Source organism: Morone saxatilis, unplaced genomic scaffold (genome assembly GCF_004916995.1).
Source record: "Morone saxatilis isolate NCDOM2014 unplaced genomic scaffold, NCSU_SB_2.0 Contig14, whole genome shotgun sequence".
In the NCBI taxonomy this organism is placed as follows: Eukaryota; Metazoa; Chordata; class Actinopteri; family Moronidae; genus Morone; species Morone saxatilis.
This window is the reverse complement of record NW_023339696.1, coordinates 10,894,296-10,919,619: the sequence shown is the minus strand read 5'-3', so window position 1 is coordinate 10,919,619 and position 25,324 is coordinate 10,894,296. Positions and strand designations below refer to the sequence as shown.

The following is a 25,324-nucleotide window of genomic DNA, read 5'->3' as shown; positions in this document are numbered from 1 at the left end:
GTTGTTGTTTTTAGGTGTGAAAAGGACCTGGTTTTTAAAAAACGGTCCAGATGAATATTCAAGAGAAAGTGATGCTGAGCTCTCAGACTTGAACGTGATGATATCAAAGCAACAAACTAACAATATAAACACACACACACAGACTTGTATTGAGCTTCTGGAGAGACAGCATGCACTCCTTCACATGCAATAGACCTCCTAGAGATCCTCTGTAACAGCTGGCAGTCTCCCGCTATGATCTTCCTCACATCGTGCTTACTTTGATGGGCAGAGAGTACAGGTAGATCTCCTCCAGGGACTTGATCTTCATGTCTTTAACCAGGCGGCCCAGCTTGGTGACAGGAACCCACTAAAAGAAGACAGAGCATCGTAAGAAACTCCTTTTGGGTTTAAGAAATATTACATTGAACCAAATAATCCTTGAAGCGCTCTAGAGTCTTAAACTTACCTCCTTGTCCTCGGACTTGCCGCCCCGGGCTCCACGGCCCCGACCGCGGCCTCGACCACGGCCCCTGCCGCGTCCACGGCCACGATCGCCAAAACCTCCACGGAAACCTCCTCTACCACCGGCGTCGTCCGCCATTTGCTGAAGGACAAAACAAAACTCATAATTAGTATTCAACTTTAACCTCTACAGCAAGAGAGCTCTCACATCCAGAACGAGTCTATCCATTTATCTCACAGCAAACGAGCACCTGCCGCCATGTTTAACGAAGCTATCCGTCAATATTTACAAATATCTCCAACTCTGACTCAGTAAGCTCGTCAATACGAGTAGAGTATCTAATAAACATATTCAGATATACTTCTGTAGCTATAATCAATGCGTTTGGTGGACAGATGTGTGAGATAAAGAAGGATTTTGATCGAGATGAGCTTGGTGCCATTCCACTTACGTGATCTGTATAACAGGAAGAAGACCGGGGAGAAGTCTCGCCGGGTTTTATTTAGAGGCGTTATCGCGATATTTCCTCCGAGTGAAGGTGACTGCTGCCCCTACCGGCAGCTTTTAGGGACCTCACCATGTTTTTGAATGACTGCAGTAAGATGTTATTGATTTTATTTTACATATTCTTGATGAACATGGTTATATTTTAGTATTTAAAAAAACAAAAGTGATTATAATAGAAGCTTTCTTACAGTAAAACACACTGAAACAGGAAAACAGCCATTCTGATTTTACTTTGTCACTATACATTTTAGAATTGTATTGCTTTTGTGTATTTGTTCTGTATGTTCTACATTATGCTCACTGATAATGCCATGAATGCATTTTTCAGTAAAGGTTCTGAAAAATAAAACCTGACCTATAACCTCATCATTTCTTTTCTTTTTTTTTGCATCAATGTGTTCATCCTCATTCATCAGTTAATACAATCAATCAATAATAGAAAATATTCAGCTTTCCACTCTTCTTGTGAATCAACATGAGGATGCCAGTGTAATGTTAAATACTTTTATTTACAAAAGTGGTGAAACTACAGCACAAAACTGTTACAAATGCACCCATTTTAATCACTGCCTACATATTCAAAAACACACACCTTCAAAGAAATTAACACATGCAGAAATTATACACAGCAGGAGCAGTAACTGCCTCGTCTCTCAGCAGTTGCTGTTGTTGCTACTCGGTGTCCCACTGGAGCTGGCGCTGCTCTCTCCCAGGTCCTCCTCTTCTACCTCGTGCAGGTCATCCATCACCTCCAGGCTCTCGCAGATCAGCCCTATCTGCCTCTTCATGTGGGCCATGGTGCTCTGCATCCTCCTCATCTTCCTCTGCAGGGCCGTGGCGATGGCCCTGTGGTTCCTCTGTCTGGCTTCATACTCCTGCCTCAGCTGCTTGTAGCAGTTGTGTTGAGCCTGTGTACGGTGGGAGAGTATCGTCCCACAGCCCATGTGGCAGGGCTGGCGCCAGTGTTCACAGTGGCGTGCGTGGGTGTCCAGGTCCCTGCGGAGGAGCTGCGCCCGGCAACCCTGGTACGGGCATGGGATGAGCTCGTATAGACAGCTCATGCTGTGGCAGAACTGCTCCGAGAGGGGGAAGGTCTCTGCACAACCACGGATCTCATTTTTACACTGTAGGAGGCCAGATATAGAGAAATATAAAGAAATCAATAGCTATAAAAGACATGGATCACATACTGTGTGACTGCAGCATGGAGGGGAAATCCTTCTTAACTAGAGGTGACTTTTTATTTTTCAAGTAGAGGTAAAAGTAGCAACACTGCAGCATAAAAATACTCAATTGCAAGTAAAAAGTACTAAATAAGAAGCAAAATAAAATTGTGCATCATATTTCTTAAGCTGTAAATTGAGAAATCTTTGAGTTTTGGTCAATTATTGGGACAAAATAAGACTATTTTACATGTCACTTTGGGCTCTGTGGCATTTTTTCACTATGTTCTGACATTTTACAGACAATTGATTAATCATTTAATTGAAAAATAATGGATTTATTAAATTATAATGACCATAGTGACATGACCACGTGAATGTGCCCCATGAACCAACTCACAAGGCCAGATAAACACCCGGGGCAAAAATCTACAGTGGCCCCCTTTACCAGCCCCCTCCCCAGAGCCTCAAGACTAAATAGTGCAGAGCCACTTTTGGCCATGTTATTACTTTGTTTCGTCCCCCCTTTTCTCCCTAAATACTAATAAATAAGAGTTGTCATAATCACATTACATAACTTTCATCCCTGAACTATTACCAATGTGCAAATGTGTAACTCCTCTTTTTCAATTTCCTACCTTGATCTTCATGCGTCCAATAGATTTGCTCAGCTTAAACATGACAAAAATCAAGCTCGGGTTAACAGGCTTCCTGCAGCAGGGGCAGGTCTCCTGCCTGTGGAGAATAAATAACATTTAGTCCTGTTTATTTTTATATACCAGACATGAATAACAATCCAATACAGTTTTATAATGTCCTTGTTCAGTGGTGTTGATTACGTTCAGTACCTCTTCAGCCACTGTAAGATGCATTTCTTGCAGAAGATGTGGTGACATGCTGCCCTGACTGGACACCTGAGGACCCCCTGGCATATGGTGCAGATCAGATCGTAGTCTGGGGTGTCCACAAACAGCTCCACATCATAGCCCCCACTTTGTGTTGACACCTCTGGGTCTGCCTGGATGTGCCCAATGTAATATACATTATTATGGGTTATCACTGTCTATTATCACTATTATTTCAGGGAAAGTTGTGTCAGCTGAGGAAATGTACAAACTGTGACCTCAAATGTACCAACAGGTGAGTATTATACCTATACAGCTGTAAAACATGGCTCTACAGCTGCCTACAACCCACCCACAGTGTTTTCAACATAAAGGCAAGAGATGACAAAACAGAATTGTTCTGGAAAGTCATATGACTGATTACATGATAGCAGAAAGCAGGTATTCTTCTTTTTTCAACACAAAACATTAGATAATTACAAAATGTTTATAAACACATGGCGATATTTCCGTAATTCCAGAATTTTAGTTCATTCAAATAGCCAATTAAATTAAGCATTAATGTCATAATACTCATACAAGACTATATACTTCCAAGTGAAAGCAAATGTCACCAGATATAACTGGAAAGCAGCTGTTCACACATTAAGGATAGTGTCAAAATTAACCGCGTGTATCTGTTAATAAACCTGAGAAAAACAATAGATAAAAATAAATAAACAAACAAATAAACAAACAAACAAACAGAAGCTGTTTGTCTACTCACCATGATAATCTCCTGTTCCTCACCGTGTTTCCATTCCCGGTCCGGCGCTGGTTTACTCCATATCGGTCCTCTCACATGTCACACACGGAACACACACCCGCGTTATCAATACAAACACACACATGAACATTCCTGACAAAGCACGAAGGAGGGACCGAGTGTGTGCTTGTGCTGTCAATGAACACGGTACATTTTAAAAACGAAAGGAGAGAATGGCGTCCCTTCCCTGCTGTTCTAGCACCAAGGCTCAGCCTCCACGCGTCAAAACAGGAACTTTTAAACATGAATAGCTCCAGCTGAGGCTATTGTTGTGGGAAATGTAAAGGTCAAAGTTCATTGTGAGACTTTTGAGATCACATGGCATTCACACATTTCACCTATAAACCTACATTTCCCTAAAAACCTGCCACTTTACATGCTTTTTTAAATGCTATTGTTTAATGAAGGCTGTCCATGTGTTGACAAGAGGGGATTTCACTGTGACCGTCCGGCCAATCACAGCTCAGTGCGCTCAGATGACGTACAATTCGTGCGACTCGGTTAGCAACATGCGGGATGGATGTGTTGACTGTAGCCAACGTGGGAACTGAGTAATAAGTCCTTTACACCGTCATAGCTGTCGGAATATTTAGGTTTTTTTTGCATTTCTCGTGAGCAAAATGGCAAATACAAATCTCCAGTTCAAAACAAAGTAAGTGTTTTTGGCGCTGGGCACGTGCAGACTGCAAACATTGCTAGCTGGCTAACACAAGCTAGGCTAAAGTGTCACTTCAACTCACAGTCGTGTTTCTGTTTCTGCCTTTACAGTTATGTTGTTTCCAGCAAGATCGAACCGTTTTACAAAGGAGGAAAAGTGCAGGTGAGTTTCCTTCTCTGTGTGTGTGTGTGTGCTGTGCCTGTGCTGTGTGTGGTGTGCTGGGCTGTCGTGTCTGTCTGTCTCAGTGTCAGAAGTGTGTGTGTGTGTCTGTCTGTCTCAGTGTCAGAAGTGTGTGTGTGTGTGCTGTCTGTCTCAGTGTCAGAAGTGTGTGTGTGCTGTGTCTGTCTCAGGTGTCAGAAGCTGTTTTGTGCTGTGTGTGTGTGTGTGTCTCAGAAGTGTGTGTGTGTGTGTGTTGTGTCTCAGAAGTGTGTGTGTGTGTGTGTGTTGTGTTGTGTGTGTGTGTGTTGGTGAAGTCAGTGTACATTACCTGTGTTACCAGGCTGACACAGTCGTAAGGTGGTGATTTAATGTTGCGCTGCCATAAAGGTGGAGGGTTGTCAAGTGACAGATTAAAACAAGAATGGTTAAAAGCAATGCAGAGTGATCAAAATGTCCTTAAACTTTAGACGTTAGTGTGGGACCCTTTACAGACCTTCTGAGAAGGCTCAGCAGCACCAACCGAGACCAGAAAGCTGATTGTGACATGTAAAATCATATGACTGCCCCTTTAACATCTCTCTCTTTGTTTTATTCAGATCAGCAAGGATGAAAAGTACATCTTTTGCACCTGTGGATCTCGTGTCAATGTTTTGGAGATCAGCACGGGGAAGATCATCCACAGTGTCGAGCATGTGAGTCCAGATTAACAACTATCATGTTTTCAACAACAGAGCCCCTAATCTCAAAGACCACTATCGTTGGGTCGGGGGAAACTGATGCCTATGAGTTCTTGTTCCTTTATTTTCTGTGTTGCCAAAAGAAAAAGTATACCCAGCAAGATTTGATCCAACACTTTGGATAAATCATTTAAGTGATTTTATGAACCAAACATGTCTAACATTTTCTGGTACCAGCTCCTCAAATGTACGGTTTTCCTGCTTTTCATCACTTTAAATAGAATATCTTGATATTTTGGATTGTTAATTAGACAAAAAAAAGCTAATTAAAGATTCCCACCCAGGCTTCTTGTGTTGGGCGTTTTCCATTTGTGACATTTTATAGGCTGAACAATTGACCAGTAAGTAAAAACTAAATCATATAAAGATAATGAAATGATTATTTGCAGCCCTACATATGAAGTTGCCTTGTCACTCCTGCATTTTTCATCAAGCACCACAATGAAAAAAGGCTTCAAGTAATCCAAACTAAACTAAGTGCCTTCAGGGGGCATTTTGTCCTTTTCATTATCATGAGATTCTTTCTGTCTTGTCTGTCCATTATTTCAGGATGATCAAGAGGACATCACATCTTTTGCTCTCAGCTGCGATGATGAGGTAAAGCAAACACCTCAATTACTCATTAATTCAGTCTAACTTGTGTGATTTCATTATATCGGTCTGTAGACGAGTATTTAGTGTGTGTGTGTGTGTCTGCTTTGTGTCCCACCACAGTTGTTGGTAACAGCTAGTAGAGCTCTGCTGCTGAAGCAATGGGACTGGAGGCAAGCTCAGTGTACTCGCTCCTGGAGGGCCATTCACACTGTTCCCGTAGCCAGTATGACCTTTGACTCCACCTCTACCCTCCTGGCCACAGGTCAGTAATTACAGCTGTAATTGTGTCTTTTGTGTCCCATGTTTCTGCCTGATCTTTGCTTCATAGACATCGTAGAGTTTACAGAGTTTGTCTTCTTGTTGTCCTGCAGGTGGCTGTGATGGCACTATAAAGCTTTGGGATGTGGTCAAGCAGTACTGCACCCACAACCTGAAAGGGTCATCTGGAGTTGTACAGTAAGTTCAGATATCTATGAACTAGAGATGTATGAATAATTTTCATAGACCGAAGTTTTTTCTGCGTTCATAAACTGCGCCAAAAAGACAAGATTAGTGTGTCCAGTATCTCACTTTTAGGTCTAAATGTCCTTTGTGTATCTTTGCAGCCTGGTCCAGTTCCACCCAGACATCAGCAGACTGCAGCTCTTCTCCTCCTCTCTGGACTGTGGAATTCGGCTGTGGGACCTGAGCTCCAGTCAGTGCGTGTGTGTGCTGCAGAGCCATTACAGCGCTGTCACCTCCCTCAGCTTCAGCCCTGATGGTGACACCATGGTTAGGTACTGTACACTCAGCCACTTGAAGCCAGTTATCTTTCATCATTTTGTGGGGTTTCTAATGTTTCTAAAGCTGTGTGTGATTTTGTGCTGATTTTTATTTGTAGCTCTGGCAGAGATAAGATCTGCACAGTGTGGGACCTGAAGAGTCGGAAAGCCAAGAGAACTGTAGCGGTCTATGAGGTAAGACTGTGAGAACTGTGATCTGTAAACTGGTGGATATTTATTGATTTGCAAATAGATGCAAATGCCTTATTTGAATACCATGGGAAAAATACTGCAGCTTGATTTCTGTGTGTGGTCTTTGTCTCCAGGCTGTGGAGGGTGTTGTGCTTCTGCCAGAGAACGAGGACCTCTCTCAGATCGGAGTCAAGAGCAAGGACGTGCATTTCATCACAGCTGGCAGCAAAGGTTTGACTGTTGAATTGTCGTGAACAAGTAATCTGTATTTCTGTGTTTTCTGTAACTCACCTCCTCCTCCCTTCCTCGCTTGTAGGCATATTGAGAGTGTGGGAGGCCAGCACGGGGCGTTGTGTCTACACCCAGACCGCTGTGTCTGAAGAGGAGGAGGAGGAGGAAGAGAAGGACGACGACCCCCGCAGTCTAACGTACCTTCTTCACCTGCCCTCCTCCTCCAGACTGGCTGCAGTCACAGCAGAACACAACATACTGCTGTACCAGCTGCCGGGTCTCACCACGCAGCAGCAGGTGTGTACTGAGGATACAGTACTGACTCAAACATCTGCTAGTATCATTTCTGAATATGTATATGTATATGTATATTGATGCTAGATTACATTTTAAGTCAAAATAAATGATTGGCTTTACATATCTTTGTTTAATACATTTTTTTTTACTAACAAAATAGATCTATCTTTGTCTTAACTGGTATGGGTTAATTAGCTGCCTAGAAATGTAGGATGAACTTTAGTCTGTTTTTTTATGGCTCAAGTGAAGAGAAAGGTAAAATTATTTTTTGCATGTTTACTACTGACTTACAGGCTCAGCTAAATTGAGTGATATTATAACAGCAAATTGTGTCACATCAAACTAGAGACCTCATACGTCCAGGTCTGTTTTCATTAATGAGCACTCTCTCTGTCCACCCTCTCACAGTTTGTGGGTTATAATGACGAGGTGCTGGACGTGAAGTTTCTGGGCAAAGATGACAGCCACATCGTGGTGGCCACCAACAGCTGCCAGCTGAAGGTGTTTGAGCTCCTCACCAACAGCTGCCAGATCCTCTCCGGACACACAGGTCAGTCACCAGCAGAGGGCAGCGTGTGCCTGTGTGTTTATACGAACATGTGCAATGCATCGCAGTATTTGTATTCGTTCACCAGAGGGCAGAAAGTTTCCACAGTACTACAGTGAGTGTGTGTTGCCCTACAGAGGTAAACAGCAAAACACGGTAAAGAAAAGTGTAAATGTAAAGTCTAATTTGATTCAATTATATATCAGCTAAGCATTACACTTTTTATCTGTCAGATACTGTAATAATGTGGGATAAAGAGGCATTTCCAGTCTGTTTTTGTAACATTTACTGTTTCTAGATGCTACAGATGGTTTTCCATGATGTAGAATCCTTGGAGACTGTAAATTAAAATCTTACTACAGTTATGGATATATTACCACATTAATAATAATGAACGAAGGATATGCTGTCACTCAGTCTTTTAAATTAGTTTTTTAAATTATCAAATATATATAAGAATACCATTATTATTTATAATATATAATTTATTATTATTATTATTATTTTAAATAATGAATTAAACAAAATGAACATTTAAAAAAAAGAATAATGTAAAAATAGAAATGATTACATGATTCCAATTACATATGTCATACGGAAAAAGACAGGTTCTATAAACAATGGCAGGATTGGTGAAATTAAAACCTGTCACTAGAGTTACACAATCAGGATTTAATCTTGGCTTTGTGTCATTGAAAGCGACCTGCCGAGCAGGTTGGACAGATGTTTATCTACTCTGACACTCACTCCTATTTTTTACCATTTTATCCTCCACAGATACTGTCCTCTCATTGGACGTGTTCAAGAAGGGATTTCTCTTTGCAAGCTGTGCGAAGGTGTGGACGCTGCAGACATAGAGTAGAAACTGAGCAGACAATGATGATCTTTGTTTAGGCATTTGGCACATGCATGCTATTTTATAAATAAAGCCACTACTTAACCACATTGTGGCCAACAATAACATTTGTATGTTGTGTCTTTAGGACAGGTCAGTGCGTGTGTGGCAGATGGACAGTGACAGTGGTCAGGTGCACTGTGTGGCACAGGGCTCCAGCCACACTAATGCTGTGGGCTCCATCACCTGCTCCAGGTAACGCTTGACATTCCTGCAGTCACACACGTGTTTCTTATCATGTACACCAACACAGACAACACAAATAACGCTGTGTGTTTGTGTCTAGGTTGAAAGCATCGTTCATAGTGTCTGGCAGTCAGGACTGCACCGTGAAGGTGTGGGATCTGCCACCAGACTTGTCTATGACAGGGGCGGACATACATCAGCTGACCCCCCGCGCCACAGAGAAGGCACATGATAAGGTACAAGCACAAATCTCTACGCACATATAAATTAAAACTTAACTTAAATGCATGTAAACGCAGTCTTTCTTGGAAGGAGTTTAAGGGGAAATGTTGCATGAAAGAGTACATTATAATATTATATCATCAAACAACGCCGAGATTACATACATGTATTAATAAAAAAAAAAAAGCAGTATAGTTTTGATACGATCAAATCAATTAGTCATTGTCCAGAAAGATATATTTTTAATAAGGAGACTCTCACCCTCGCACACACACACACACCACACACACGACGGACAACACACACACACACACAGGTGATTGATGAGTGTTTGGCTATTTTTATAAAACAGGCTTTATGCAGGCAAATTCTTAGGAAGGAAGTGCAGAAAACCTGCCAGCCATTTGCTCACTAACAGTGCTGGTCGCCATTGGCCTTCCCAGCAATGTGGCTGGGAAGGCACCATAATTTCCGGCTACTCCTACACATTCCCGACCCAAAATGTAAGGGTTATCCACCGATCAATCAGCAGTTTGTCAGCAGCGCCTGGTTACTTAACTTTTCTTTAGTTATCATGTTTCCAAGGAAGTATCAGATGTAAACACGATGTGAAATCTTCAAAACAGTGTGCAGTGACACTGGAGTAAGTGTAGAGAGTGGAATTTAGATAATTTGTTGGAAAAAAGTAACATATACCTTGGCACCTTTTTCTGTCCAACCGGCTTTTTTTTCCATCTCATTTCTCAGCACCGTCTCCTCTTTTTGAATCAATTTCCTCCTTCAAATTGCATGTACTAAAATGTCAACAGTGTTAAAAGCTATTGCTTATTTTCTTATATCCCTCCCTTGCCATCCCCCCAGGATGTAAACAGCGTGGCGGTGTCGCCCAATGACAAGCTGCTGGCTTCAGGCTCCCAGGACCGTACGGCCAAGCTGTGGTCGCTGGCGGGGGAAGGGAACGTGAGCCTTCTGGGGGTGTTTCGGGGCCACCGTCGCGGCATCTGGGCCGTCTGCTTCTCTCCCGTGGACCAGGTGCTGGCCACAACCTCTGCAGACGGCACCACAAAACTGTGGAGCCTGCAAGACTTCAGCTGCCTCAAGGTGGGCCTCGAGATTACTATTTAGTTCTCTATTTAGTCAATTTAACAGAGTTGTTTGTTAAAGCTTTAAATTAGTATGTAGCTGACTGTAATTCATATATTTTGTGGCTGTAAAGTATAAATTACATAATTGTGTTTTTTTTTTATTTTTTTACTTTTTATCTTTAAAGACATTCGAGGGTCACGATGCGTCCGTTTTGAAGGTTGTCTTTGTGAGCCGAGGAACTCAGCTGCTCACCAGGTAACCCCACCTACCTCTCATGCAAAGCTTACATGAAACTTAAAGTACACTTATACAGTTGCATAAACAGTTTCATTTTGATAACGCCACGAAGAAAAAAAGAACAGCCTCGCATTGTGCTGTGCATGAGGAAATCTGAGCGTAAAATCCCTCATGCATGCTTATCATCTTATCTCAGGTGTCTGATTGTCACAATTCATTTCCCAGACTCCTAACCACCATTTGTTATGCTTGCTTGCTAATAAGATTGAAAAAAGTGAAACAAAAAACAAAGCTGCAGGCTCTGCTGGCCTATTCATGCCCAATAGAAGAAACTTAAGCAAGAGTTTTAAAATACTTCACGTTTTATGTGAGGAAAAAAAATGCTTAGTATGCAGTATGGATGTGGTCTCTCTGTTTGTCAGCCATGTGTGATCTAACCGATGTAAGTCCTCTCTCCCAAACCGTGCTCTGTCCTCAGTGGCTCTGATGGTTTAGTAAAGCTGTGGACCATAAAGACCAATGAATGTGTGAAGACGCTGGACGCCCACCAGGACAAAGTGTGGGGTCTCCACAGCAGCCGCAAAGATGACAAGATGGTGACCGGCTCGGCAGACTCCAACATCACCGTGTGGGTGGTAAGTGTGATTTGATGGTCACCTGTCGCACAGGGGGGCGTGCAAAGAGGATTAAGTTTCATCGATTACCAATCAAACTTCTACATAGCTAAAAGTATTGATTGCCATTAGTGTTGTTTTAGAAAAAGGTTGGACGGACACACACACACACACACACACACGCTATCTTTATAAAACATGCTTTATGCAAGCAAATTCTTCTCATAAAGGCGGTACTGGTCGCCGTTAGCATGTGTCTGGGAAGGCACCATCATTTCCAGCTAAACCTACACATTCCTGACCCAAAATGTAAGGTTAATCCACCGATCAATCCACAGTTTGTCAGCAGCTGTGGTTACTTAACTTTTATTTAGTTATCACGTTCCCCAAGGAAGTATCAGATGTAAACACAATTTTTAAAACAGTGTGCGGTGACACTGGAGTAAGTAAGTAAGAGAGTGGAATTTATTATTTTTCTGTTAGAAAAAAAAAGTGACTTATACCTTTGCACCTTTTTCTGTCCAACCAGCTCTTCTTTTTTTTTGCGTCTATTGAAAAGAACTAGATTGGGCGTTTGTACACAAGAACGTGTAATATTTGTTATTTATTAGCTCAGAGTCTATTTCAAAAACAATGCTCAACAATCACTTGACAGTGCACTCAGTGCTTGTTTAGTCGGTATCTAACCTGCTTGAGTGCCCTTTAGCAAAATATTCAATCCTCATCTAGCTGGTTATTTATAGCTAACCTTTCACTATGACTGACCACTCTCTTCTCCTGGAGGGAATAGGGAGGAATTCCTTTATATTCTTTTTCAACACATAATCACAAAGAGATGTTGTCTTTTGTCCACTGCTAGGATGTGACTGAAGTGGAGCTGGCAGAGGAGCAGGCCAAGCAGGAGGATCAAATACTCAAGTAGGTTCCACACATTATCTTTTAGATTTGAAAAATTTACCACAGAAGGAGGCTGATGTCATTCTGCTCCGCAAACCTCCATCCTCCGTCCGATGGACAAACAAAGTGTTGGAGGTCAAAGATCCTGGAGGAATCAGCCACAGGCCTAACTTTGGTCCACCCTTGTTGCGCCATCCTGTCTGTTTGTCCGGCGCCCGATAAATAAACACTGAGACTGTGTTAGGCTGAGGTTGACTTCATTGAGTCAGGGTCGTATGTGTGTCTGATAAGAACGAGGGGATACCAGCCCTTACACGATTGATTATATGCCTTTAACGTATGTATGTTTGCTCACTAATGTGTGCATACATCCTCTCAGACACATGCGTTCATTTTGACGCCAGCCTGGGTAACAAATCTGTTATTATCAGGGAGCACCACAGGGAGAAAATACTAATGACAGATATGTAGTGAAAGAAATTAGGTTAAGCTTTTACTGTTGCTATGGTAATCTCAATTCCAATTACTAAACATAATTGTGTTGTATGCCTACAATGACAGTGTCTTTTGTCAGTTATGTCATCTCGTTATTGTCTCTTTTATAATCGCATCAAAAAATACTGAAATTCTGAACAGAAACTATTTCCATACAGACTCTCAAAGTATTTTGTGTAACCACAAAAAGACCCATGAATATTGTGAAAACAAAAGTTTGTGTACTTTTGTGAGTTTTATGCTAATTTCTTAGTATACCAAGGCTGAACTCACCTTGAGAAACCCTTTGTTTTTGATATTCTATTAACCTAATTTGCAATAAACTGACGATCTTTTACACATTTTTAAATGCATACAGGTGCATGTGTGCCTGTCTGTATAAACATATGTGTGCCTGTATAAACATGTCTGTGTGTTTCTTGTGTGTGAAGGCAGCAGGAGTTGTCCAACCTGCTCCATGAGAAGAAGTATCTCAAGGCCCTGGGTCTTGCAATCTCGTTGGACCAACCTCACACTGTGCTCACTGTGATCAAAGGTACTTTGTGCTACATTTTTTTGGGGTGGGGGGGGGGGGGCATACTGATCAATAGACACTAGACATGGGAAATGACAACTACAAAATCCTTCATCCTTCCACCTGTGGTTGCCTTGACAAGTTGTCGTCTTGTCAGTCAGTCACTTCTCATTGTGGAAGAGTTGAGTCACCCAAGCGTTGATGCATACACAACACACCACTCTGTCACCAATCTCTCAAAAGATGGGTCTGAATGTAAGAACGAAAAGCCTGGATTTCACAGTGTCATGCTCTTTTGTCCTGACACAGAGGAGGAAACAAAACAAATTCAAAACAACTGATCTATCACGTCCCTCGGTACTTTGGGAACACAATTGCAGGTGGAAGAAGACAAAGAGGTTATTGGGACACACAATGTTTAGAACGTGTTACTGTAATTCTCACTAATGTTGCAACATAATTACCTTATTTCTACTTTTGAATCTCTTGGTTGAATCTCTGTTAATCTGTTGTAACAATGGAAATGATCTGTCTGGTGTACGGTGTAAGGAATCGGCACGCGTGTCATTCAGTACATGTGTCAAACAAAAGGCAGATGCAATCTTAGTTTTGTAGTGATAATTCAGAGTGGTATCGGTCGTAGTCATGCTTACATGCTCTCTACTGCAGTAGTGCAATAATGTTACTGGGTTCAAGAGTAAACGAGATGATTTAGTAGCACCAGGTGAGACGGCCATTGCTGCCCCAAAGGCATAGATGTTTCCTTTGTTGTGAAATAACATTCCAACATCACAAACCAAAACACAAAAACATACTTCTGTCTCGTTCAGAAATTCTGCTTTTGTGAATTCTGTTATTTGGGTAATAGCTAATCTACATGTGGGGACAATAAACTCAGTAGCTATTACAAAGTTAATGTGAACAAATGTCCCCAAACCAATGTTTTTTTTTCTCTCTCTCGTGTTGCTTGTAGCGATCCGTCAGGTGGAGGATTGCCGCGAGCTGTTGGAGAAGACGGTGCTGAAACTTCGACTGGATCAGAAAGGTAGCAGCTCAATCATGTCTGTAAACCTTTCTAATGATGCGGCACTGAAACAACAAGAAGAAAATGTTTTACAAGTGATTTAAACTTAAAGAGCCTCCAAGATCACTGACGCAGTTGAGTGAAGTAATGAAGTCTCCTTTCTTATATTTCTTCCCTCTCCTCCTTCACCACTGGCTGCTGCCTCCCCCCGTTCAACTCTGTTAACCCCACTCAGAGTCGCTCCTGCGCTACTGTGTCGCGTGGAACACCAATGCCAGAAACTGTCAGGATGCTCAGGCTGTCCTGCAGGTGCTGCTCACACACCTGCCGCCCGAGGAGCTGCTGCAGTACCAGGGTGCCCGAGCCCACCTGGAGGGACTCATCCCATACACAGGTCAGTTGTGTGTGTGTGTGTGTGTGTGTGATGGGTGTGTGGTGGGTTGTGTGGTGTGGTGCCGTGCGTCGGCGGTGCTGGTGTGGTGTGTGGTGGTCTGTGGGTGTGCTGTGCGTGGGGTGGGATATATTAGGCAGCAGGTGAACATTTTGTCCTAATGTTCTTTGGTCATAATGTTATGGCTGATCCGTCTAAGCGAGAGAAACATGACGCAGAGGAGAAGACAATGAGGTGTATTTATATCAACATCAACTGGCGGCCCGGCAGAGATTTCCATCCGGCCCCCAGAATATTACTGAATTCAGGAATAGCCTAGTGAAGAGGAAAAAGTATGTTTCTATATTTATTTATTTTTAAATCAAATGAAAGAAACGCCCTCTGAAAAGTAGCTTGTGCCATAGCCTGCCTTCAACAGACTGAGCGATAAACTCGATTGCTCTCATTAAACATCTTTTATTGTTTCACATGCTCATTTTATCTATAGTCGTTTTTCACAAATGTCAAAATTGTCCTTGCTCAGATTATATTCTTTAGCGACAGTTTCGTTGCAAACGAGGCACACCGGTACAGCATTTCTAAAATGTGGCACTATGAATACACACTTATCAGTCCATTCTTAATTAACGCTCTCTGCATCAACTTTCCGCTTAAGGCTCTTCGAGAGTGCCATTTTTCATGCTTGAAACATATTCAGAAGGCCTTTCTCATGCCAGTGTTTTGGAAAATTGGAATGAAAATTAGTATATCAAATAATAACATATTACTTAGGATACAATAATAATTTTATTTTATTTTACGAGCATCTGGCCCTCACAGTGTCTGCAGAGAAAAATTCTGGCCCTTGGACAAATGTAGTTGATGACCCCTGATATAGATTCTATATAAGGTTATATGCTCGGATTATTGTAAAATACACAAATTATGGAACTTCATATGAAAACAAGGCGTCTCCCCACATCTTACTGAGATCATCAACATCAGATCAGTTGTCAAAGGCAATAACTTGAACAATTCCTAAGGAAGCAGTATAAAGTAATTCTAAAGCTGATATGTTGACTGACTGCAACGCACAAACGTCACTTTGCAGTCACTGTAGAGACTACTCCATAAATACAATGAGAAAATCCCTGATCCCTGGTATCTGAAGCTTTTTTTTTTTAGCCCCATGAGTTTAAAATTAATTTTGAGATAATGTTAAGAGGACTCAGGGTCAAAGTTTCTAGTTTTTTGTCAGGACTCATAAGGTTTTTGACTGTAGCATGTTGTAAACTGGAGAATCACGACATTTAAGTGTCAACAGTAGCCCATCTCATCACTGATTAACTCTTTACTCTTCTATCTCCCTCCCACAGAGAGACACATGCAAAGGATTGGCCGTCTGCTGCAGGCGTCCATGTTCTTGAACTACATGTGGCAAAAGATGAGAGTGGCTGGAGCACCATCCAGGTGAGGGAATCAGACTGAAAACAGCACAGTGGGGGTGTGTTTGAGGTAGCGGTAAGATATTAAACACTCCAGGAAATTGAGTTGGAGCAACAGATTAATACATTTAAAGGCTTATCAGATGCTGAAATACTTTGCTGTAAAGTCTACAACTCTGTAAATTTATTACAGCTGCAACTATTTTTTTCTTTCATTGTGAGATAAAGAGTCCACATAGTGATCTACAAGGAATGTGCGTGTGCGTGACTTCAAAAGTTGAGCCTGGTTCACCTTCTGAATTTTTGTTGTCAGATCCCCATGCATTGGCGTCCGTGCTGCACTGACAGCTTTATTGTTTAACGCAGGTCACACAGGCCCTTTTAGACTCAAACACGCATGCAACTTAGACAAACTTTATTTAACCTCTCGGGTCACAGACTAGAGCTCAGTTACTTCCTCCTCTTACTCACACCAAAGTCCAAAACACTGACCGCAGCAAAAAGTGCATTATGTGTTGTGTTCAATGCCGCTCTGTTTCTTCTGCTCAGTACCTAGATATAGTCTCGCAGCCTGCTCGTCTTTATGTGGATTAAACGTGACATAGAGGTATGCAGTTGATTGAGTTGAGGTTATCTGCACAACACAAAGACTGTGGTTGTGTTTTCGGTGTCACAGGAATCCATGAGAGGAAAAGCTGTTGTTGTTTGCTACCGAGCAGCATTCCTGGCAGTAAACCACACGTGCGGCCACATTTTTCCTTTTACTGAAAGAATCTTTTGACTGTAGACTCTACAAAACGTGAATGGTTGACTGTTAAGCTATGATACTGTAAATGCCAAATGTAAGAGGATGATACATGTTAGGATCGAAAATCGTAATATACAAAACATGGAAAATGTGGATATATAGCATATAAATTAGTTTTATTTCACATTTCTAGATTTTAAAGTTGATATATGTATCTAATTATTGAATATATGCTGTTATCTAACCCCTGTTGGTATGTCCTGTCTAGCATGGGCCAAGACGAAGAAATGGATACCACTCCTCTCGCACAGCCGTTCTTTATGATCGACAAGGAGAAAGGAATGGGAAGCGGCGACGAGGAGAAACGAGATGGAGACGACAGCGATAGCGGGCAAGAGGAAGATCCAAATTGCCCAGTTGAAGAAGAAGAAGAAGAGGACGATGAGGTCAGCGTCACCAAGAAAGCGTCTGCCACCAACGGGCGAGTAGAAAATGGAGAGAGCACCAAAACAAACGGCAACCACCACTCTGAAAATGAGGAGAGCTCGGAGGAGGAAGACCTGGAAGAAGACGAGAAGGATCAGACGACAGTAAAAGTTTTGAAACGTCTCCCAGTCTCTTCCGCTCCACAATGCCAGACATTCGCCAGCTGACAGGGATCTCCAAGCTCGTAACGGATGACTCACTCCTGGAGAGAAAAAAAAAATATCACGGACCATTAGCTGGAGTGACACACTGAATGTGTGGCAGTGCAGGAAGAGACGGAGAGAGACAGGTGTGGAATGATGATAATACAGATAATAGGCCTCTCTGCGCATTCCCTGTCTCTGCAGCTCAGGCGTAAAGAGTTTCTGTCTCTGAATTTGAGGAGATGTAAGCAACCTCCAGTCAGGGAGGAAATAATGCAGGGGAGAAAAGATTGAAGGAAGATAAAGCTGCATTAACATTCAGGCATTGAACCAGTCTTAATCCCCCCCCCCCACACACACACACAGATTGCATCGTCTAGTTCTGCAATGTTGCATAGTCCTGATCTACCGGCTCAACCACAACTTCACAAGAGGTTCCTTATATAACCATGGATTATTATTTTTATTTTTTTTGTCATGACTACAAATGTTTATAAAATAAAAATGTGTTCTTTGTGATTTAAAATGAGTTGTATTTTAATAAAACAAAAAACAGAAAATTGTTTATATAATTGGAGTTTTTAACATGTATCACATCAGTCATTCACATGCTAACATGAGTGCCTTAAGACTTAATTGCTTAATGGAAACATGGTGAAAATCCCTGTGGGGTGTGTTGAGGTTTGGAGCATAGCACAGTTGGGTATGGGCACATCACGTACTCTTGTTTCATTTTCAGTCAGTCAATCAAACAAATTCCATTATCATTTTGGAATAAATGGTTGGCATAAAATGATGAGACTTGATTACAGACTTTATAGCACATGATCTTACTCATACTGAGATACAGATAGTACTGGCAGGAGTTTGGATTATGGTTTTAATTTAACTGTTTTGATAATGAATTAATTGTTTTCTGCTGTTCTTCGTCCTACAATATTTGACTATTTTGGGGTTTTGGACTTTCTGGTTGGACAAAAGACATTTAATCAATTAACTGAGGCTTTAATCTGCAGATTAATTTCTAATGTAAATAATTAGTTACCTCCATAAACTGGTGTATTACAGTAAGGGGGTTTAGATAATGGGATCTCATTGAATTTGAGCTATGAGTTATTGAGCTATTGAGTATGTGACACAATCTTACTTAGTTATATATGCTCAGCCTATGAAAACAGTTGTATGACGTCCTTTGGCTCTCAGGGACTGGAGAAAATAACCCTGATAATGTCATTGAGGTTACCTCAGCTTGAGACTTGAACTTATAACAAAGCCTGCATTACAAACTGTGGGCATGGATTTCACACACAGAAATGTCTAAAAGATGCTATTGGCTGCATTATGGGATATATATATATAGGATTGATGTTTTTGAAGCCTGACCCATACTAGGGATTGAAAGTCAGGATAACTGATACCAAACTGCATTACTCTTTTGATTTAAGCTATGTTAAGCAAACAAAAACAATTGAGTTACTGTGTAAGTTGCCCAAAAAATGCTTTTATTTGTTCCAAGCTCTTCAGTAACATGTTAATACACTCAGAATTTACATGGTTATTTTCTGGAGTGTATATTCAGTGTTTATTTACAGTACACACATACCCCATTCTTCAAGTTGAGTTGGCTGTAAACACGCTGTAGCAGGAAATCGACCCGTCTGCACACACTGGTATTTCAGACAAATGTTTACCTGTGCTGCAGTCGCAAGAAGAAATCAATCTCTGTCTGTGCACGCAGCACAGTCAAAATGCATATAAGGCACAACACAAGGTTTCCATTATGGAAAATAAATGATCATTTAAAACAGATAGTGAAGCGGTGTATATTAATGTTTTCTGTATCCTGATTAATCATCCACATGTACATATGTATATATAAACTGATTTGCCTGGCTTTGCAAACAAGTTGACTGTTGGTGGTCTCTTCAAAGGTTATGCAAACATCATTAATGAGACTGTGTGACAAGTCACATTTCTATCAATACAACTTCACTGGGGGAAATAAAGTGTTGGCACAACTTCATAGCGCTGAAGTTTTCCCTCTCATCTCAATGCATCTGGTGCAATGCCTCTTAATTCTTAACTAATTCCAACTCTTTACACACATTTCTGAAAACCCTCTCTCACATTTTCTAATCACTCATTAAAGAAAGTTCACAAGCAGCTGTAATTAGCAGAACTCCATGTTTGGGCCACAGAACAGATGAGGTCCCCTTATAATAAAAACAGCTATAACTGGGATCAACAGAAGCTTCATCGACTCAGTATCTCAGTTTGTGTGGGTGACAGGGTGCCCCTGGCTGCGTTCTTGCGGGTGACGGTGGTACACCTGGTGAGGATCTCCTGGGCCCTTGGTCTGGGTGGCACCTTAGGTGTTGTCGGGCCCTTGTAGAGGTTGGGATCAGAGACGCTGGGCATCATTTTCCCCTCTTGGCCGCTTGTCGGGTTCAGGCGGTTGCTCGCCATTGGGGGAGGCGTACGGCTGAGACGCAGCTGCTCGTCATTGGCGCTGTGGCTGAGGTTGAAGGTCGAGCTTGCCGAGGAGGAGCTGAGGTCATCGCTGAAGCTGAAGTCGCTTTCGCTCGAAAGGCTTCCCTCGCTGTCCGCTGTCAGGCTCATGCCACGTTCCTCATCTCCGTCCATCTCCACCATGATTGTGGGTGGAGGAGAAAGCGTTCCAGTTGTGGGTGTGTTGGGAACTGTGGCGGCAGAGGTCGTGGCAGCAGAGGCCGTGGCAGCCATGGTGCTTGCAGCGGGCTGAGCGAGTGGTTGTTCAGACTGGACGGTGAGAGAGTGTGATCTCTGCCTGCTGTCTGCTTGGAGCGGGCGGGCTGAGGAAGACCTGACAGGTGGAAGTTGAAGCAGGTTTCCCTGTGAGCGGCTGAACTGGTGAGACTGCTGCTCCAGGCTCAGGAAAGGGACTTGGAGCGGGGAGGAGGCGCGACGAGCTTGATGATCAGCCCCTAAGCGGATATGAGGGTATCTGTAGGGCTGCAGGTACATGGCGGGGATGTAACCTGCTTTGTCATTGTATCTGTTGAAAAATATGCAGACAAGAATATTTTAAGATGCAGGCTTCCAGGCTATTCCAGGATTACAGTTTTTTGTTTTAGATCAAGATACAGGCTCCTATTTACAGGAAGCACTGCAGTCTATAAATATCTATATGCTTATATATGCTTATTTTGAGCTTGCTAAAGAGTTCAGCCACAAGTCAAATGTGTTAAATACCTGATGAGCCACCAGCCGTTCTCAGACTTCTGCAGGACTGTCACCACTGCACCCATACCTACGGTTATCTCATCATCATTGGTGGCATTGTAGCCCTTAACCGCAGTGTACATCATTCCTGCGAGTGAAAGAAAATATCTTTAATACATAGTGTCATAATGCCTTGACTGACGTTACTGCCTCTAAGGTAATGAGGTGTTGATTAAAAACTGTATGCAAATGGCAAAAGCCTCTACCTCTTTCAGGAGTCCCATCTATGTCCTCTTCATCGTCGTCATCATCTACCTTCTCCAGGTAGGGGGCTGGGAACCAGGCCATCCGCTTGTCCTCCTTCTCCACAAGCCACCACCCTGAACCAACACAAGCACACATTTAACAAGTGTATTTGGGGTCTACTTCAACCATTAACAGGACACTGAACACTGAAGCACTCGCTCACCCGCTTTGTCTTTGATGAGTACGTCCACATTTTCGTCCACCGCCACTTTGAAAGGTTTGTTCTTGGTGTCTTTGGTCTCGTACGGGGCCACGCATCTGTACGTCTCTGTGACAAACGGCTGGGTCACATTGCCACCGTTGCCATGTCCCGCGTTGGCCCCGAGCTCATCGTCTGACGGCATGATCATGATGCTGAGGAGGAGAGCAGTGGGTTCATTTGGAGGTAAATACACTCCAGGGAAACACATAGTAGCTTATGCTCAAGTCTTATGCCTAATTTAGCAGCCACAAGGGTGCACCTTTAGGCAGTAGGGTGGCAGAGATATATGCTGATTTAATGGCAAACAATCACATATATCAATATTTGCTTGGAAAAGCCCCTAAATTAGGATCTCTTAACAAAACATGACATTGTTGTGGCACATTGGTAAAACATTATAATATAAGATGACATTATAATATAAGATGGCATATAAAATCAATAAATAGTTTTATTTCCAAATCTTCAGAGACTTTTCTAAATGCATGTTTCATTTAAATTATGCCACTTAGTCTAAAATGTGGTCTTAACAGATCATTAAATTATAAATTAATTTTAAAATGAATGTGTTAAATTTAACAAACTGGGGTGGCAGCAGTAGATCAGCCCCTGTTATCCAGGTCCACATGCTAGCTGAGAAACTAAAATCTGTTACATTCTTCTACATTTTACTACAATGACCATGGAACCAGACCTTGTGCCTTGTAAAGATAACTAAAAAAGCTTTTTGTCAACACGGAGGACTATTTCCTGAAGCCAATATTTTCAAAGGGTTATTACATGAAAGTTAAAAACCTGCAGCAAGATACTGGAATTTAAAAAGTGTATAGTCAACTTTAAAGACAAAAAATCTTCTTCTTTCTACTTAATTATTTCCCTAATTTTATGCTGCCTTTATCGCTTTAAAATAATAATTCAAGGTATTTTCTTCCTGGGCCTGGTGTAGTTTTAAATCTAACTGCCTACTTTACTGGAGTTTTCTTGAGCTATGCAATATACTCATTTTTAAACTCAGGCTTCACTCAAAATATCCTCAAGGGCCCCAAAAGGCTGATGGCCCCCCTAAACAAACGTAGGCGTATAGTATTTTAATCGCTATAGATGTTGGGCCTACCTGTTATTGGAGAACTCCGGCTGCAGGTCCTGAGCTTTGGGTTGGAAGAACTGGATGAGGTCTGCAGACTGACACACCCGCGGGTCGCAGCTCAGAAGTTCATCACAATATTTCTGCAAGAACTTGAGGCGCACCAGTGACTTGGTGGGGCCCTTCTTCTTCCGCCCGCTGCTCTTCATCTTTTTGTCTGAAAAGCACACAGGACGCCCGAGGTGAGAACAGCCTGCACATGCGCACTGTCATTCACTTTAAACCGCGGCTGTAAATTACGCACACGTACCTCGAAATCTGGGGATGACTCTGTCGGATTTTTTCAGTTTACTTGCGGATGGGAATGCTTTCTTCATCTGTCTCTGTAATAAATTTAAAAAAGTAACAGACGTCTTATTAATAAATAAATAAAAGCAACCACTTGCACATGCGCAAGAAACACATTATTTTATACTTACATGCATTTTCTTAAAATCCCGAAAGGTTCTATAAACTACAATATCGTTCTGGTCCGACCAAAGCACGGAGGTCATATACATCTAGGAGAGGAACATACAGATTTTATTTTACCACACTAGAAAAACAGATTTTTAATTAATTTTCTTTTTAAAAAATCACAAAAAGGATGTGCGCTTACTTTGCTCTTCTCCTTGTGCATCACTCCAATTACGCGCACACTGAGGGGATACCGCTGGACCTCCATGGTGAAAGGACGGAAGATTTCTTTTTAAAAGATTAGGCTTTTGAAAAGACCAGTTGTGAGCTGCAACAGAAGCCTTTCCTGGCTCGCCCTGCTTTGGGACTGGAGCAGGGATGCTCTGCGGGCGCTTTTATACTCCCATGGGCAGGAGTGGCTGGGTGTGTGTGTGAGTCACGGAGACACGGAGAGGTGGAAAAAAAATTCCCGTCACTTGCAGGAAAGTCCAGCGTTGCTCCGAAAAACCAAAGAAACACCCACGTGTAACTCTACTGTCACAAATAGATTGAGTCTTTTTTTGCAATTTAGAATGCATGGGTCTCAGGCAAAGTAAATATATTATATATTCACATAAGATAAATGTGGAACAGGTGTATTCAGAGTTACAGGTGCTCTGATTTGTCCAGTTTACTGGGGCCATTTTTTATTCAGGCCTATTAAATCCGTTTTTAGAGAGAGATGACACTGTGTACAATTGAACATTTAAACATTTACACTTTAAATACACGTTTTTGTTCATTTTGTTGCCACCGTGGTGGTTTACAGTGATTTACATAAGATGTACAAGAATATTTACTTGACAATAAAAAGGGGGAAATAAAGAAGAGTAGAATCAAATGAAGGAGACAAAAAGACAAAGTATGTCTTTTAAATGATAAAAGAATAAATGGGGAACATATGCCCTCAACCAATCAATTAAGTGCTTGAATTTGTTTTTTTTTATGCCAAACCATGCAGATGAAATTGAATAAATATTCTACTTTCTATTAGAATGTCCTCTTGTCCCTTGTTTGTTCTGTGCTGAATCTTATCTCTGTCTCCTTTATATTTTAATCTGACACAAGTTGTTATGTCATTGGGGATTTATATCATATTTACATCAACGGAAGTACTTCATTCACTATGGGTTTCCATTGATGCTGCAATCATATACTAAAAAAGGTCAGAACATTAATGTCTTAAGCACTAATTACATTCTTTGGAGCTGCGTTTGCTTCTCAGTTTCACTCATTACAGTAAAACACTTTATAAAAAAGCAGCCTGCATTGTTAAAGCCATATCAGGAAGACATTTATTTTCACATTCTTTCCTTTCATTGGTTCACAGGAATAAATGTTTCCTCCTCAGGCTATTTTTGCTGCAGCACGTAGGCAGCCAAACATGAGCCACAGTTACTAATTATTTACTTATAAGTAAATAGTTTCCCCACGGGGATTATTAAAGTATTTCTGATTCTGATTCTGATATATTATTGTTAAAAATGTTCTCAGGAAAGCCACTTTTACAGGTTAATCATTAGCTGGCTGCAAAGGAACTGCCATAGCAAAATATTTGTTGTTACTCTGCACTTTTCTCAGTTGGAAGAAGCCACATTGTTCACGTAGACTACCTTTGTTCTCCAGTGAAAAACCCTGTTTTAGGGCTCCTCTTAACATTTAACAACAATTTTTTTTAACAACCACATAAAGATGCTGTTGTGTGTGTGTGTGTGATAATAAAAGAAATGGATAATTTCTTGGGAATTTGCTTCCTCCAGAAAGATATGAAGGGGTATTAGCCTGTAGACTTGATTTGTATCAGCAAAAACTATTTTATCAGAAAAAAAAAACACTATTTATTATTATGAGACCTTTAGAACAATTTTGAGTCTGGTTTGGACTCTCTGACAAATTTGAAAGAGGACTTGAACTATTTTGTGGTCCACTACTGACATCTTGTGTTGGCTGCTGTGAACTCTGTGGCCTAAACAGGTTGTTCGACTAAAGGTTAATGTGTAACACACAACTGCAACATTCCTAGTTCAATTCCAGCCAGGGACCTTTGTTACATGTCGTACTCACTCTATCCTGTGTCCTGTCTCTTTTAAATAAAAGCAAAAATACCCCCCCACACACACGGAAATTAAAGTTAAAATCAAATTAAACTATGCTGGGATTATTAAAAATACACAAGAATATAACAACGACGTATGAAATAGTTCCACCTCTTTATTTCATCCCTCACACATCGCACTCATAGCAGATTTATATAGCATCATCTTCCTTTAAACTGACCCTTTTTTAAATGCAGGTGTACTTCCAGACTTTTATTGACACACTCCCCAACATAAATATTTTGATTCTTGCTTGCAACCATGTTTTTTTCTCTCCCCCTTGTTCGTGATTAAAAAAAAAAAAAAAAAAAAACTAATTATTTTGGAAAGTTTTCAGACCTGGAGATCTCTTCAATACTTACTTGGGTTAAAAGAAAATTTTGCTGACCATTATGAAGCAGTATTCCCACAACCCATCAAACACGCACATTGTCCCATGCTGGGCCAGCTGAAAGTCTATAAGCCAACAAAAGAGGCAGTGCAGAGTACATGCACTCTCCAGCACCATGAACTTTTATATCAACCCTTTCCAGAGAAACTTTAAGATCTTCAGGTGATTGATCAACAGGTTCAGTCATCTTTGTGGCACAAAATTTTCTCTGCAGGAAATGACTTTTTGTTCAAATAAAAACCTACG

The 25,324-nt window shown here is 41.5% G+C and overlaps 4 protein-coding genes across 4 annotated transcripts in view; 1 reads left to right on the top strand and 3 right to left on the bottom strand.

Moving 5' to 3' along the window:
* Window positions 1-979, bottom strand: part of rps2 (ribosomal protein S2) — a 2,287-nt gene extending 1,308 nt beyond the window's left edge. Inside the window, exons 1-3 of the mRNA XM_035655062.1 lie at window positions 897-979; window positions 449-586; window positions 260-349 (exon numbers count right to left, since the gene is read on the bottom strand). Of these exons, the coding sequence (XP_035510955.1) occupies window positions 260-349; window positions 449-583 (225 nt within the window). The 5' untranslated portion in view covers window positions 584-586; window positions 897-979. The remainder of the gene's footprint in view (window positions 1-259; window positions 350-448; window positions 587-896) is intronic.
* A 463-nt stretch (window positions 980-1,442) lies between these two features.
* On the bottom strand, window positions 1,443-4,066 carry rnf151 (ring finger protein 151). Its single transcript, XM_035655066.1, has 4 exons — window positions 3,727-4,066; window positions 2,964-3,133; window positions 2,754-2,850; window positions 1,443-2,076 (listed from the first exon to the last, which is right to left on the bottom strand). Exons 1-4 carry the CDS (start codon window positions 3,727-3,729, stop codon window positions 1,606-1,608), a joined length of 741 nt encoding a protein of 246 aa, XP_035510959.1. The 5' UTR covers window positions 3,730-4,066; the 3' UTR covers window positions 1,443-1,605.
* Window positions 4,067-4,259: 193 nt separating this feature from the next.
* On the top strand, window positions 4,260-17,829 carry tbl3 (transducin beta like 3). Its single transcript, XM_035655039.1, has 23 exons — window positions 4,260-4,417; window positions 4,534-4,585; window positions 5,179-5,274; window positions 5,869-5,916; window positions 6,034-6,175; window positions 6,285-6,369; window positions 6,519-6,689; window positions 6,794-6,869; window positions 7,001-7,097; window positions 7,183-7,394; window positions 7,803-7,944; window positions 8,719-8,777; window positions 8,925-9,031; window positions 9,123-9,258; window positions 10,106-10,345; window positions 10,515-10,585; window positions 11,046-11,202; window positions 12,041-12,099; window positions 13,005-13,108; window positions 14,061-14,132; window positions 14,347-14,505; window positions 15,858-15,951; window positions 16,943-17,829. Exons 1-23 carry the CDS (start codon window positions 4,386-4,388, stop codon window positions 17,325-17,327), a joined length of 2,796 nt encoding a protein of 931 aa, XP_035510932.1. The 5' UTR covers window positions 4,260-4,385; the 3' UTR covers window positions 17,328-17,829.
* Window positions 17,830-18,799: 970 nt separating this feature from the next.
* Window positions 18,800-22,906, bottom strand: LOC118323120 (NADPH oxidase organizer 1-like). The gene is made up of 8 exons (XM_035655051.1): window positions 22,755-22,906; window positions 22,576-22,656; window positions 22,407-22,479; window positions 22,127-22,313; window positions 20,974-21,164; window positions 20,771-20,884; window positions 20,535-20,652; window positions 18,800-20,337 (listed from the first exon to the last, which is right to left on the bottom strand). The coding sequence occupies exons 1-8, from the start codon at window positions 22,818-22,820 to the stop codon at window positions 19,557-19,559; spliced, it is 1,611 nt and encodes a 536-aa protein (XP_035510944.1). The 5' UTR covers window positions 22,821-22,906; the 3' UTR covers window positions 18,800-19,556.
* Window positions 22,907-25,324: the final 2,418 nt, after the last annotated feature.

Coding starts and splice junctions, on each gene's coding strand:
- tbl3 (XM_035655039.1), top strand. CDS start 4,386: ATGGCAAATACAAATCTCCAGTTCAAAACAAA. Junction 5,917..6,033: donor CTCTCAGCTGCGATGATGAG/GTAAAGCAAACA, acceptor GTCCCACCACAG/TTGTTGGTAACAGCTAGTAG. Junction 13,109..14,060: donor TGTGCTCACTGTGATCAAAG/GTACTTTGTGCT, acceptor TGTTGCTTGTAG/CGATCCGTCAGGTGGAGGAT.
- rnf151 (XM_035655066.1), bottom strand. Junction 2,851..2,963: donor ATCTTACAGTGGCTGAAGAG/GTACTGAACGTA, acceptor TATTCTCCACAG/GCAGGAGACCTGCCCCTGCT. Junction 2,077..2,753: donor TTGGACGCATGAAGATCAAG/GTAGGAAATTGA, acceptor GGCCTCCTACAG/TGTAAAAATGAGATCCGTGG.
- LOC118323120 (XM_035655051.1), bottom strand. CDS start 22,820: ATGGAGGTCCAGCGGTATCCCCTCAGTGTGCGCGTAATTGGAGTGATG. Junction 22,480..22,575: donor GGGATTTTAAGAAAATGCAT/GTAAGTATAAAA, acceptor AATTTATTACAG/AGACAGATGAAGAAAGCATT. Junction 20,653..20,770: donor AGATGGGACTCCTGAAAGAG/GTAGAGGCTTTT, acceptor TTTCACTCGCAG/GAATGATGTACACTGCGGTT.